General features: G+C 35.8%; 1 protein-coding gene across 1 annotated transcript in view; it reads right to left on the bottom strand.

Annotated features, from left to right (window-relative positions):
- nt5dc1 (5'-nucleotidase domain containing 1) overlaps positions 1 to 12087 on the bottom strand; it is a 100804-nt gene extending 88717 nt beyond the window's left edge. The window contains exon 1 of the mRNA XM_034162147.1: positions 11904 to 12087. Coding sequence (XP_034018038.1) covers positions 11904 to 11996 — 93 coding nt within the window. The 5' untranslated portion in view covers positions 11997 to 12087. The remainder of the gene's footprint in view (positions 1 to 11903) is intronic.
- Positions 12088 to 15648: the final 3561 nt, after the last annotated feature.

Below are 15648 nucleotides of genomic sequence, written 5' to 3'. Positions count from 1 at the left end.
TAATAATATACTGGGTCAAAAATGTAAGAGTTAGTAATATAATAATATACTGGGTCAAAATGTAACAGTTAGTAATATAATAATATACTTGGTCAAAAATGTAAGAGTAGGTAATATAATAATATACTGGGTCAAAAACGTAAGAGTCAGTAATATTATACTGGGTCAAAAATGTAAGAGTTAGTAATATAATAATATACTGCGTCAAAAATGTAAGAGTTAGTAATATAATAATATACTGGGTCAAAATGTAAGAGTAGGTAATATAATAATATACTTGGTCAAAAATGTAAGAGTAGGTAATATAATAATATACTGGGTCAAAAATGTAAGAGTAGGTAATATAATAATATACTGGGTCAAAAATGTAAGAGCAGGTAATATAATAATATACTGGGTCTAAAATGTAAGAATAGGTAATATAATAATATACTGGGTCAAAAATGTAAGAGTTACTAATATTATACTGGGTCAAAAATGTAAGAGTTAGTAATATAATAATATAATAATATACTGGGTCAAAAATGTAAGCGTTAGTAATATAATAATATATTGGGTCAAAAATGTAAGAGTTAGTAATATAATAATCTAATATATATTGGGTCAAAAATGTAAGAGTTGGTAATATTAAAATATCCTGGGTCAAAAATGTAAGAGTTGGTAATATAATAATATACTGGGTCAAAAATGTAAGAGTTGGTAATATCATAATATAATAATATACTGGATCAAAAATGTAAGAGTTAGTAATATAATAATATACTTGGTCAAAAATGTAAGAGTAGGTAATATAATAATATACTTGGTCAAAAATGTAAGAGTAGGTAATATAATAATATACTGGGTCAAAAATGTAAGAGTAGGTAATATAATAATATACTGGGTCAAAAATGTAAGAGTAGGTAACATAATAATATACAGGGTCAAAAATGTAAGCGTAGTAATATAATAATATACTTGGTCAAAAATGTAAGAGTAGGTAATATAATAATATACTGGGTCAAAAATGTAAGAGTAGGTAATAAAATAATATACTGGGTCAAAAATGTAAAAGTGTATATAATAATATACTGGGTCAAAAATGTAAGAGTTAGTAATATAATAATATACTGTGTCAAAAATGTAAGAGTTAGTAATATTATACTGGGTCAAAAATGTAAGAGTTAGTAATATAATAATATAATAATATACTGGGTCAAAAATGTAAGCGTTAGTAATATAATAATATACTTGGTCAAAAATGTAAGAGTAGGTAATATAATAATATACAGGGTCAAAAATGTAAGCGTTGGTAATATAATAATATACTGGGTCAAAAATGTAAGAGTTAGTAATATAATAATATACTGGGTCAAAAATGTAAGAGTTAGTAATATAATAATATAATATATACTGGGTCAAAAATGTAACAGTAGGTAATATAATAATATACTGGGTCAAAAATGTAACAGTTAGTAATATAATAATATACTTGGTCAAAAATGTAAGAGTAGGTAATATAATAATATACTGGGTCAAAAACGTAAGAGTCAGTAATATTATACTGGGTCAAAAATGTAAGAGTTAGTAATATAATAATATAATAATATACTGCGTCAAAAATGTAAGAGTTAGTAATATAATAATATACTGGGTCAAAAATGTAAGAGTAGGTAATATAATAATATACTGGGTCAAAATGTAAGAGTAGGTAATATAATAATATACTGGGTCAAAAATGTAAGCGTTAGTAATATAATAATATACTGGGTCAAAAATGTAACAGTTAGTAATATAATAATATACTTGGTCAAAAATGTAAGAGTAGGTAATATAATAATATACTGGGTCAAAAACGTAAGAGTCAGTAATATTATACTGGGTCAAAAATGTAAGAGTTAGTAATATAATAATATAATAATATACTGCGTCAAAAATGTAAGAGTTAGTAATATAATAATATACTGGGTCAAAAATGTAAGAGTAGGTAATATAATAATATACTGGGTCAAAAATGTAAGAGTAGGTAATATAATAATATACAGGGTCAAAAATGTAAGCGTTAGTAATATAATAATATACTGGGTCAAAAATGTAAGAGTTAGTAATATAATAATATACTGTGTCAAAAATGTAAGAGTAGGTAATATAATAATATCCTGGGTCAAAAATGTAAGAGTAGGTAATAAAATAATATACTGCGTCAAAAATGTAAAAGTAGGTAATATAATAATATACTGGGTCAAAAATGTAAGAGTTAGTAATATACTGGGTCAAAAATGTAAGAGTTAGTAATATAATAATATACTGTGTCAAAAATGTAAGAGTTAGTGATATTATACTGGGTCAAAAATGTAAGCGTTAGTAATATAATAATATACTGGGTCAAAATGTAAGAGTTAGTAATATAATAATATAATAATATACTGGGTCAAAAATGTAAGCGTTAGTAATATAATAATATACTTGGTCAAAAATGTAAGAGTAGGTAATATAATAATATACTTGGTCAAAAATGTAAGCGTTAGTAATATAATAATATACTTGGTCAAAAATGTAAGAGTAGGTAATATAATAATATACTTGGTCAAAAATGTAAGAGTAGGTAATATAATAATATACTTGGTCAAAAATGTAAGAGTTAGTAATATAATAATATACTTGGTCAAAAATGTAAGAGTAGGTAATATAATAATATACTGGGTCAAAAATGTAAGAGTTAGTAATATTATACTGGGTCAAAAATGTAAGAGTTAGTAATATAATAATATAATATATACTGGGTCAAAAATGTAAGAGTTGGCAATATAACAATATAATGGGTCAAAAATGTAAGAGTTGGCAATATAATAATATAATGGGTCAAAAATGTAAGAGTAGGTAATATAATAATATACTGGGTCAAAAATGTAAGAGTTAGTAATATAATAATATAATATATACTGGGTCAAAAATGTAAGAGTAGTAATATAATAATATAATATATACTGGGTCAAAAATGTAAGAGTTAGTAATATAATAATATACTGGGTCAAAAATATAAGAGTAGGTAATATAATAATATACTGGGTCAAAAATGTAAGAGTAGGTAATATAATAATATACTGGGTCAAAATGTAAGAGGTAGCAATATAATAATATCCTGGGTCAAAAAAGTAAGAGTTGATAATATAATAATATCCTGGGTCAAAAATGTAAGTCGTTGGTAATATAATAATATCCTGGGTCAAAAATGTAAGAGTAGGTAATATAATAATATACTGGGTCAAAAATGTAAGAGTAGGTAATATAATAATATACTGTGTCAAAAATGTAAGAGTTAGTAATATTATACTGGGTCAAAAATGTAAGAGTTAGTAATATAATAATGTAATAATATACTGGGTCAAAAATGTAACAGTTAGTAATATAATAACTTGGTCAAAAATGTAAGAGTAGGTAATATAATAATATACTGGGTCAAAAATGTAAGAGTTAGTAATATTATACTGGGTCAAAAATGTAAGAGTTAGTAATATAATAATATACTGGGTCAAAAATGTAAGAGTAGATAATATAATAATATACTGGGTCAAAAATGTAAGAGTAGGTAATATAATAATATAATAATATACTGGGTCAAAAATGCAAACATTAGTAATATAATAATATACTGGGTCAAAAATGTAAGTTGGTAATATAATAATATACTGGGTCAAAAATGTAAGAGTTGGTAATATAATAATATACTGGGTCAAAAATGTAAGAGTTAGTAATATAATAATATAATATATACTGGGTCAAAATGTAAGAGTTAGTAATATAATAATATACTGGGTCAAAAATATAAGAGTAGGTAATATAATAATATACTGGGTCAAAAATGTAAGAGTAGGTAATATAATAATATACTGGGTCAAAAATGTAAGAGGTAGCAATATAATAATATACTGGGTCAAAAATGTAAGAGTTAGTAATATTATACTGGGTCAAAATGTAAGAGTTAGTAATATAATAATATACTGGGTCAAAAATGTAAGAGTAGATAATATAATAATATACTGGGTCAAAAATGTAAGAGTAGGTAATATAATAATATACTGGGTCAAAAATGCAAACATTAGTAATATAATAATATACTGGGTCAAAAATGTAAGTTGGTAATAATAATATACTGGGTCAAAAATGTAAGAGTTGGTAATATAATAATATACTGGGTCAAAATGTAAGAGTTAGTAATATAATAATATAATATATACTGGGTCAAAAATGTAAGAGTTAGTAATATAATAATATACTGGCTCAAAAATATAAGAGTAGGTAATATAATAATATACTGGGTCAAAAATGTAAGAGTAGGTAATATAATAATATACAGGGTCAAAAATGTAAGCGTTAGTAATATAATAATATACTGGGTCAAAAATGTAAGAGTTAGTAATATAATAATATACTGTGTCAAAAATGTAAGAGTAGGTAATATAATAATATCCTGGGTCAAAAATGTAAGAGTAGGTAATAAAATAATATACTGCGTCAAAAATGTAAAAGTAGGTAATATAATAATATACTGGGTCAAAAATGTAAGAGTTAGTAATATACTGGGTCAAAAATGTAAGAGTTAGTAATATAATAATATACTGTGTCAAAATGTAAGAGTTAGTGATATTATACTGGGTCAAAAATGTAAGAGTTAGTAATATAATAATATACTGGGTCAAAAATGTAAGCGTTAGTAATATAATAATATACTGGGTCAAAATGTAAGCGTTAGTAATATAATAATATACTTGGTCAAAAATGTAAGAGTAGGTAATATAATAATATACTTGGTCAAAAATGTAAGCGTTAGTAATATAATAATATACTTGGTCAAAAATGTAAGAGTAGGTAATATAATAATATACTTGGTCAAAAATGTAAGAGTAGGTAATATAATAATATACTTGGTCAAAAATGTAAGAGTAGGTAATATAATAATATACTTGGTCAAAAATGTAAGAGTTAGTAATATAATAATATACTTGGTCAAAAATGTAAGAGTAGGTAATATAATAATATACTGGGTCTAAAATGTAAGAGTTAGTAATATTATACTGGGTCAAAAATGTAAGAGTTAGTAATATAATAATATAATATATACTGGGTCAAAAATGTAAGAGTTGGCAATATAACAATATAATGGGTCAAAAATGTAAGAGTTGGCAATATAATAATATAATGGGTCAAAAATGTAAGAGTAGGTAATATAATAATATACTGGGTCAAAAATGTAAGAGTTAGTAATATAATAATATAATATATACTGGGTCAAAAATGTAAGAGTTAGTAATATAATAATATAATATATACTGTGTCAAAAATGTAAGAGTTAGTAATATAATAATATACTGGGTCAAAAATATAAGAGTAGGTAATATAATAATATACTGGGTCAAAAATGTAAGAGTAGGTAATATAATAATATACTGGGTCAAAAATGTAAGAGGTAGCAATATAATAATATCCTGGGTCAAAAAAGTAAGAGTTGATAATATAATAATATCCTGGGTCAAAAATGTAAGCGTTGGTAATATAATAATATCCTGGGTCAAAAATATAAGAGTAGGTAATATAATAATATACTGGGTCAAAAATGTAAGAGTAGGTAATATAATAATATACTGTGTCAAAAATGTAAGAGTTAGTAATATAATAATATAATATATACTGGGTCAAAATGTAAGAGTTAGTAATATAATAATATAATATATACTGTGTCAAAAATGTAAGAGTTAGTAATATAATAATATACTGGGTCAAAATATAAGAGTAGGTAATATAATAATATACTGGGTCAAAAATGTAAGAGTAGGTAATATAATAATATACTGGGTCAAAAATGTAAGAGTAGGTAATATAATAATATACTGGGTCAAAAATGTAAGAGTTAGTAATATTATACTGGGTCAAAAATGTAAGAGTTAGTAATATAATAACATACTGGGTCAAAAATGTAAGAGTAGATAATATAATAATATACTGGGTCAAAAATGTAAGAGTAGGTAATATAATAATATAATAATATACTGGGTCAAAAATGCAAACATTAGTAATATAATAATATACTGGGTCAAAAATGTAAGTTGGTAATATAATAATATACTGGGTCAAAAATGTAAGAGTTGGTAATATAATAATATACTGGGTCAAAAATGTAAGAGTTAGTAATATAATAATATAATATATACTGGGTCAAAAATGTAAGAGTTAGTAATATAATAATATACTGGGTCAAAAATATAAGAGTAGGTAATATAATAATATACTGGGTCAAAAATGTAAGAGTAGGTAATATAATAATATACTGGGTCAAAAATGTAAGAGGTAGCAATATAATAATATCCTGGGTCAAAAAAGTAAGAGTTAGTAATATTATACTGGGTCAAAAATGTAAGAGTTAGTAATATAATAATGTAATAATATACTGGGTCAAAAATGTAACAGTTAGTAATATAATAACTTGGTCAAAAATGTAAGAGTAGGTAATCTAATAATATACTGGGTCAAAAATGTAAGAGTTAGTAATATAATAATATACTGGGTCAAAGATGTAAGAGTTAGTAATATAATAATATACTGGGTCAAAAATGTAAGAGTTAGTAATATAATAATGTAATAATATACTGGGTCAAAAATGTAACAGTTAGTAATATAATAACTTGGTCAAAAATGTAAGAGTAGGTAATCTAATAATATACTAGGTCAAAAATGTAAGAGTTAGTAATATAATAATATACTGGGTCAAAGATGTAAGAGTTAGTAATATAATAATATACTGGGTCAAAAATGTAAGAGTTAGTGATATAACTCCACAGCATGTCTTTTTCCTGGTTCTCTCCCTCAGCCCCAACCAGTCCCAGCAGAAGACTGCCCCTCCCTGAGCCTGGTTCTGCTGGAGGTTTCTTCCTGTTAAAAGGGAGTTTTTCCTTCCCACTGTTGCCAAGTGCTTGCTCACAGGGGGTCGTTTTGACCGTTGGGGTTTTACATAATTATTGTATGGCCTTGCCTTACAATATAAAGCGCCTTGGGGCAACTGTTTGTTGTGATTTGGCGCTATATAAAAAAATTGACTGATTGATTGATTGATAATAATATACTGGGTCAAAAATGTAAGAGTAGGTAATATAATAATATAATAATATACTGGGTCAAAAATGTAAGAGTTAGTAATATAATAATAAATTAAAATCAGGGGTGCTTCAAAAATGAAGAAAATTGGTGAGAATAAACAAACATTACTGTCCGGTGTGTTGAAAACCATTGTTATAAAAATAATGAGCAGCAGTCGAAAAAATAAAAATCTGAGGCTCTGTGATTCATCATTTCATTCATTCATTCATTCAGCAGCCACATCATCAATAAACACCAGTGACCCACTTCCACCAGCAGCCCCACTCTGCTCTTCAAACCGCTCTGCCACAAGTTAATCTGGGCCTCATCTGTCCACAGAATCTTATTCCAGAACCTTTTTAAAGATGTTTTCTTGCATATGAGCATCGGCATCAAATGGAAAAAAATCACTGAAGAAACGGAGCACATTTAGTACTTTTAACGAACGTGAATTCTTGTGTGGCTGAATCCAGACAAACAAATTTTTGGTGCCGCTGGTTGTAATAATCTCCATAAGGACTTGAAGCCCGTTTGCACGGACACGTTGTTTTTCCGAGCGGTGATTCTTTGTGATGTTGGTGCTGGTGGCTTTGTTGCCAGAACAACCTGCACAATTAATTTTAGGACAGTGAGCAGTGCTTGTGCACGGCCCGGCCCAATCTCTGGTCCTTCAGACTTGATCCTGGTCTGGTGCAACAAGTGCCACGAGCTACACCCCCCATCCCACTGATGGAGACAAAACACGCAGTCAGATCTGCAAATCCCACATAGACCTCCAGTACCACGAGACGACACAATAAAACACGAGCAGCTGTGTCGCTGCTCAACGCCCCATCAAAGAGATGAGAAAATTCTACATTCTCCACATCTCCAACACGCTTCAACGCCTATGTGGACCCGAGTGTCGAGTGGGGACGTGGACCCGAGTGTCGAGTGGGGACGTGGACCCGAGTGTCGAGTGGGGACGTGGACCTGAGTGCCGAGACTGGACGTGGACCGGAGTGTTGAGTGGAGACGTGGACCTGAGTGTCAAGTGAAGACGTGGACCTGAGTGTCGAGTGGGGACATGGACCTGAGTGTCAAGTTGGGACGTGGACCTGTATGTCGAGACTGGACGTGGACCTGAGTGTCGAGTGGGGGCGTGGACCCAATATCGAGTCATGATGTGGACCTGAGTGTCGAGTGGGGACGTGGACCTGAGTGCCGAGACTGGACGTGGACCGGAGTGTTGAGTGGAGACGTGGACCTGAGTGTCAAGTGAAGACGTGGACCTGAGTGTCGAGTGGGGACATGGACCTGAGTGTCAAGTTGGGACGTGGACCTGTATGTCGAGACTGGACGTGGACCTGAGTGTCGAGTGGGGGCGTGGACCCAGTATCGAGTCATGATGTGGACCTGAGTGTCGAGTGGGGACGTGGACCCGAGTGTCGAGACTGGATGTGGACTCGAGTGTCGAGTGGGGACGTGGACCTGAGTGTCGAGACGGGACGTGGACCCTAGTGTTGAGTGGAGACGTGGACCTGAGTGTCGAGACTGGACGTGGACCCGAGTGTTGAGTGGGGACGTGGAACTGAGTGTCAAGTGAAGACGTGGACCTGAGTGTCGAGTGGGGACATGGACCCGAGTGTCGAGTCGGGATGTGGACCCAGTGTCGAGTGGGGACGTGGACCTGTATGTTGAGAATGGACGTGGACCTGAGTGTCGAGTGGGGGCGTGGACCCAGTATCAAGTCATGACGTGGACCTGAGTGTCGAGTGGGGGCGTGGACCCAGTATCAAGTCATGACGTGGACCTGAGTGTCGAGTGGGGGCGTGGACCCAGTATCAAGTCATGACGTGGACCTGAGTGTCGAGTGGGGACGTGGACCTGAGTGTCGAGTCGGGTTCTGTAACCCAGCAGCTTACATGCCTTTCAGCTTTATTTCAGTAAATTTAAGAAAAATATCACAGTCACCGTTTAGAAATTACATCTGTTATTCTGCATACAGAGAGTGTGTCCATTTTCAGAGCCCATAAGTAATTGGACAAACTAACAATAAGGATGATTTTAAATACAAATCATCACTTTTACAGACAGCTTTCTTTGGACAAGTCGGGATGGACATAAACATTTAAGAGGTCACTGCACAGTCCTTGGACTTCATTTCCATCTGCATGTCCTCCTTCAACACATCCATAAACCTCATCTTTGTCCTCCCTCTTCTCCTCCTGCCTGCTGGGTTCATCCTCAGCATCCTTCTCCCCGTTTACCTCTGCACACATCCAAAAATCTCAAAGCTTCTCTGACTTTGTCTCCAATCTGTCCTACCTGTGCCGTCCCTCTGATATGTTCAATCCTAATCCTGTGCATCCAAAGAAAATAGCAGCATCTCCAGCTCCACCTCCTGTCCAATAACACAAATTAAATCCAGGCTTGTGTCTCCGATGTGCCGTCAGGCAAACTGTAGCTGACACATGGTGTCATGTCTCTCCGTCGCTCCACCGTGAAGCTGGTGATGCAACAAACAAAAGTTGCACTTTGCACAATGACTCCATTCAACTACAGAAGCGTTTAACTCTTTGAGGTGTAAAAGATGTCTTGGTGGCTTCCCTCACTAGTCTCCTTGCACAGTCAGTCACTTTTTAAGGACCAATGGACTGTTTGCATTCCTTAATGACTGATGGAAATGAAGTCCAAGAAAATGTTGAGTGACGTGCAGGTGGATGGTGAGACAGAGGAAGATGGCAGAGGACAGGCTGAGATGAGGATGGGTGATCTGCTGTGGCGCCCCCTAATGGGAGAAGCTGAAACAAAGAGGACGCTTTAGAATGGGTGTTGTGTAGAACTGGCTGAAGATACGTCCATGGTTACTATTAAAGACTGAGTCATACATCACCATTCTTTTGGTCACCTGACCTCTGACATTAGGTTATCTTGAAAGGTCAAACTCAAGGTCATACCTGATTAAATCTATTAAATTAAGCATGGTGGAAGGCCTGTGTTTGTCATTTTGGACAGAACGCTCCTTCTGCTGTCCTTCTGCAGTTGGGGCTTGAAAAATGCTTCCAAGTCTGTGTTTCCACAAGTCCAGACTTCTCTTGGTTTTTGACACTGACATCATGACCCTGATCTCTTGTAGGGTGTTCTTGATCTGACCAGATGTTGAGAAGGGTTTTCTTCATCAGGGAGACAACTGGACTGACATCTACCGTAGTTGTATTCTGTGGTATTCCAGACCTTTTGCTCCAGAGGTCATCAGTGAGGGCTTTATTTCAGAAAATAAACAACAGATTTGGCCACAGTTAACTCTATCGCAATCTGTTGGACACTATTTGCCCCACAAATAAACAACGATTTAGGGGCGGATTTATCTTCAGGTGAAGAAGGATGGATTTCTCGGTCACACCGCGACTCGGCCCTCTCCTACAAAAATAAAAATAAAACCTATAGCCTTTTTTCCCATGTTTTCTAAGACAATCTAGTTAGTCAAATGCTGACTTTATAGTCAGATTTTGTTTTTTGTTTTTTTTACACATATTTTAAACACTGGAAATATCATTCTGAGTGCAGCAGCCTTCATCAATCAGCCTTTTAGTCTGTGGGCCAAACAGGGTTTGATACCACTTAAGGGGACTAAACAACACTTACAATATGGTCCCAGTATACCAAGACCTACACAAATGTATGGTGATCATCCAGGGTGACAAGGAATACTTTATGAAGACTTACACTGGGATCAAAATTTAAAAATGCTCCAATCATACTGAAGTACTACATGATTTGTCTGATCATAAAGATTCCAAAAAGGTATAGTTTGGACTATCTGTGACTGAATGTTCTGGAGTTATGGGGTGAAAACAGCAAAGTGGTGACAAAGGTCAATTTCAGTTTATAGAGGGGTCCAAATTTAAAGCTGCTCAAAATTTGGTAAAACGTGATGCAAATTGTTGGTTAACAGGGTGTTATAAAGGAATAGTTTGTCAGACTTAGTTATCGTGTTTCTGGGTAAAATATGTCACATGTGATAGAATCCAATGGATGTTGACCTTGTTTGTCTTTACTCTGGAGACCAAAGTAAATAAATTTTTAAAAAATGCTCAAAACTATTCTATTTATTAGGTCATCTCTTTTTCTTTTTTTTTTTTTATCAAAATTGGAGCAACTTAAATTTTTAACCCCAGTACAAAGTGAAATTTTTACATTTTGGTTGTTGTTACCCCATAATTCCAAAACATTCAGTCATAAATAGTCCAAACTGCACATTTTTAGAATCTTTATGATTAGACAAATAATGTGGTATGCTTTTGAATGGAGCGTATTGTTTTTTTTATTTTTTATTCTGACCCCTGTGCTCGGTCACTGATCCCCACCTGGCTATTCACCCTGGATGGCCACCATACAGATTTTGGTGTAGGTCACATGGTACACTGAGGCCGGACTGTTACGTGTCCTTTAAGTGGTAATAATTAGGTCAAAATTGACTTCTGGCTGATGGACTGTTCATGCAACACCTTGATCATATTCTATCACAACTTTGTTCACATCAGTGATTGGTCATTGGGACTTGAGCGGAAGGTCTCGCGCTGTTTTAAATGTTAATCCACTGCGGGTGTCACGCGCAGACAAAATGAATGTCCCGATACTTTTGGACCCCCGTTGCCGTGAGGAGGCCCTGGGAGAGTCGTGTGTCAGAGCATCATCAGCGACGTGCAGCCTGAGTCACGCAGAGCGACTGCAGCATCAGCACCAACTGACACTAACGGACGCCTGACCAACGGACGGTCCGTTAGCGGCGCTGGACGCGGCAGACTCACCCTGGAGGTCTCCTTCAGATGGTACCGGCACAGCGTGTGGTCCAGATCAAACCCGACAACGTCACAGTCCGACAGGCTGAAGTACTCGGTCATCGTGACCAAGCTCAGGCAAACCGGCCACGGAACCGAACCGAACCGACAGTCCACACCCGGGACACGAACCGCGTCCCCAAACCGAACCGAGCCCGCTTCACTGGAACGGAAAAATGTCAGTAAGTTAGCGGCTAAAGGAGCCAGAAGTTAAACTCATCTGGGCCAGAAGAAGGCGGCAGCGAGGCGACTTCCGGGTGCAAACACTACCGTAATACTAATAATAGAGTGTCACCTTTTAAACCAGCTGTTTTATGGACATTTTGTCTATTCTGGTTTAATTCGTTTTATTCTGTCAGTGTTTCAGATCTCTGTGACTTGTATTTATACATTGCATTTATTTGTTTTATTAAGGACCACATTTGAAATAAACATTGTTTATGCATTCATATTTTAGCCTATTTTATTTTTATGTTGTCATATACACGTTTTGCTTGTATGATTCATTATCGACTGAATAAAGAAAATAGATAGACCAACGACTCACTATGCACAGTGTGTCTGGACAGCGCTTCACTTTTTCAACATTTTGTTATGTTACAGCCTTATTCCAAAATTGATGAAATTCATTTTTTCAACTCAAAATCAAAGTGGGGGGGTCTGAGACACGCTTTGTCCCCTGTTTACAATGGGGTACTCAGGTCAAAGCAGTTTCAGTCTTTTGTTCATGGTAATGAGTCATTCACGTCATCAGGCGAGTCGTCAAGGGAGCCATCAGGAGAGGTGTCCGTCCCATCATTAGGAGGGACAGCTGCCCTGTCATTAGGAGGGTGCTAACTAGAGCACAATAGGTGCTAATTTGAGCTATTGTTTAGTCACTAGCCTATAGCAGTCTGCCTCTCGGTAGGAGGGGTCTGGTTAGGTTTAAAACTCCAGGTTTTGTGGCTTCTGTTTAGACTACCAGAGCAAGAATTTTAGCAGAGGAAGCTTCTGCGATTTGAAGCAAAACGTCCTCGCGTCAAGCAACCCAGTCCAGTCGAAGATTCAAGCTTCTCTACTATGGAAACCACCTGGACAACTGAGACCATACACAGAAACCCCTCAAAATTCTACACACAGTACCCCATAATGACAATGTGATCATTTTTTTTAGATTTTTGCAAATTTATTAAACACAAAAGGACTAAGAAATCACAGATACATAAGTATTCACAGCCTTTGCCATAAAGCCCAAATTGTGATTTAGTGCCTCCTGTTCCCACTGATCATCCTTGAAATGTTTCTACAGGTTAGCTGGAGTCCACCTGGGGTAAATTCAGTTGAATGGACATGATTTGGAAAGACACACACCTGTCTACATATAAGGTCTCACAGTTGACAGTCAGACCACAAACCAAGCATGAAGTCAAAGGAATTGTCTGTAGACCTCCGAGACAGGATTGTCTGGAGGCACAAATCTGGGGAAGGGAACAGATACATTTCTGCTGCTTTCAAGGTTGAAATGAGCACAGTGGCCTCCATCATCTGTAAATGGAAGAAGTTCAGATCCACCAGGACTCTTCCTAGAGCTGGCCACCTGTCTAAACTGAGTGATTGAGGGAGAAGGGCCTTAGTCAGGGAGGTGACCAAGAACCTGATGGTCATTCTGACAGCGCTCCAGCATTCCTCTTGGAGAGAGGAGAACCTTCCAGAAGGACAACCATCTCTGCAGCAATCCACCAGTCAGGCCTGTATGGTAGAGTGGCCAGACGGAAGCCACTCCTTAGTAAAAGGCACATGGCAGCCCACCTGGAGTTTGACAAAAGGCACCTGAAGGACTCTCACACCAGGAGAAACAAAATTCTCTGGTCTGATGAGACAAAGATCGAACTCTTTGGTGTGAATGCCAGACATCATGTTTGGAGGAAACCAGGCACCATCCCTTGAGTGGCACAGCCAGAGCCCAGATCTGAACTGCCACCAACTACAGGAGACCATCCCTTCCGAACGGCGTTCGCCCATCTCTTAGGACCGACTGACCCATGTTCAACTGCTGTTCACATGGAACCCTTCTCCACTTCGGCCTTCAAAGTTCTCGTTTGACTATTTGCTACTACCACCAAGATCTGCACCCGCGGCGGCTCCACCCAGGCCCGCGCCCTGGGCTTCCGTGCACACCGCTGCGACCCTCCTACTCGTCGCGGCGTAGCCCTCGCGGCCCCTGTCGCCCGCGACGGCTGGGTATGGGCCCGACGCTCCAGCGCCATCCATTTTCAGGGCTAGTTGATTCGGCAGGGCTCTATAAAAAAGCCCTCCGTAAAGCTAGGACATCTTACTACTCATCACTAATTGAAGAAAATAAGAACAACCCCAGGTTTCTTTTCAGCACTGTAGCCAGGCTGACAAAGAGTCAGAGCTCTATTGAGCCGAGTATTCCTTTAACTTTAACTAGTAATGACTTCATGACTTTCTTTGCTAATAAAATTTTAACTATTAGAGAAAAAATTACTCATAACCATCCCAAAGACGTATTGTTATCTTTGGCTGCTTTCAGTGATGCTGCTATTTGGTTAGACTCTTTCTCTCCGATTGTTCTGTCTGAGTTATTTTCATTAGTTACTTCCTCCAAACCATCAACATGTCTATTAGACCCCATTCCTACCAGGCTGCTCAAGGAAGCCCTACCATTATTTAATGCTTCGATCTTAAATATGATCAATCTATCTTTGTTAGTTGGCTATGTACCACAGGCTTTTAAGGTGGCAGTAATTAAACCATTACTTAAAAAGCCATCACTTGACCCAGCTATCTTAGCTAATTATAGGCCAATCTCCAACCTTCCTTTTCTCTCAAAAATTCTTGAAAGGGTAGTTGTAAAACAGCTAACTGATCATCTGCAGAGGAATGGTCTATTTGAAGAGTTTCAGTCAGGTTTTAGAATTCATCATAGTACAGAAACAGCATTAGTGAAGGTTACAAATGATTTTCTTATGGCCTCAGACAGTGGACTCATCTCTGTGCTTGTTCTGTTAGACCTCAGTGCTGCTTTTGATACTGTTGACCATAAAATTTTATTACAGAGATTAGAGCATGCCATAGGTATTAAAGGCACTGCGCTGCGGTGGTTTGAATCATATTTATCTAATAGATTACAATTTGTACAATTTGACCTGTTCATTTTTGATCAGGATATGTCATTCAAAGCGCATATTAAACAAATATGTAGGACTGCTTTTTTGCATTTGCGCAATATCTCTAAAATTAGAAAGGTCTTGTCTCAGAGTGATGCTGAAAAACTAATTCATGCATTTATTTCCTCTAGGCTGGACTATTGTAATTCATTATTATCAGATTGTCCTAAAAGTTCCCTAAAAAGCCTTCAGTTAATTCAAAATGCTGCAGCTAGAGTACTGACGGGGACTAGAAGGAGAGAGCATATCTCACCCATATTGGCTTCTCTTCATTGGCTTCCTGTTAATTCTAGAATAGAATTTAAAATTCTTCTTCTTACTTATAAGGTTTTGAATAATCAGGTCCCTTCTTATCTTAGGGACCTCATTGTACCATATCACCCCAATAGAGCGCTTTGCTCTCAGACTGCAGGCTTACTTGTAGTTCCTAGGGTTTGTAAGAGTAGAATGGGAGGCAGAGCCTTCAGCTTTCAGGCTCCTCTCCTGTGGAACCAGCTCCCAATTCAGATCAGGGAGACAGACACCCTCTCTACTTTTAAGATTAG

This window comes from Thalassophryne amazonica, chromosome 21 (assembly GCF_902500255.1).
Source record: "Thalassophryne amazonica chromosome 21, fThaAma1.1, whole genome shotgun sequence".
Classification (NCBI taxonomy): domain Eukaryota; kingdom Metazoa; phylum Chordata; class Actinopteri; order Batrachoidiformes; family Batrachoididae; genus Thalassophryne; species Thalassophryne amazonica.
The sequence above is the reverse complement of the archived record's forward strand: the minus strand, read 5'-3'. Positions and strand labels throughout refer to the sequence as shown.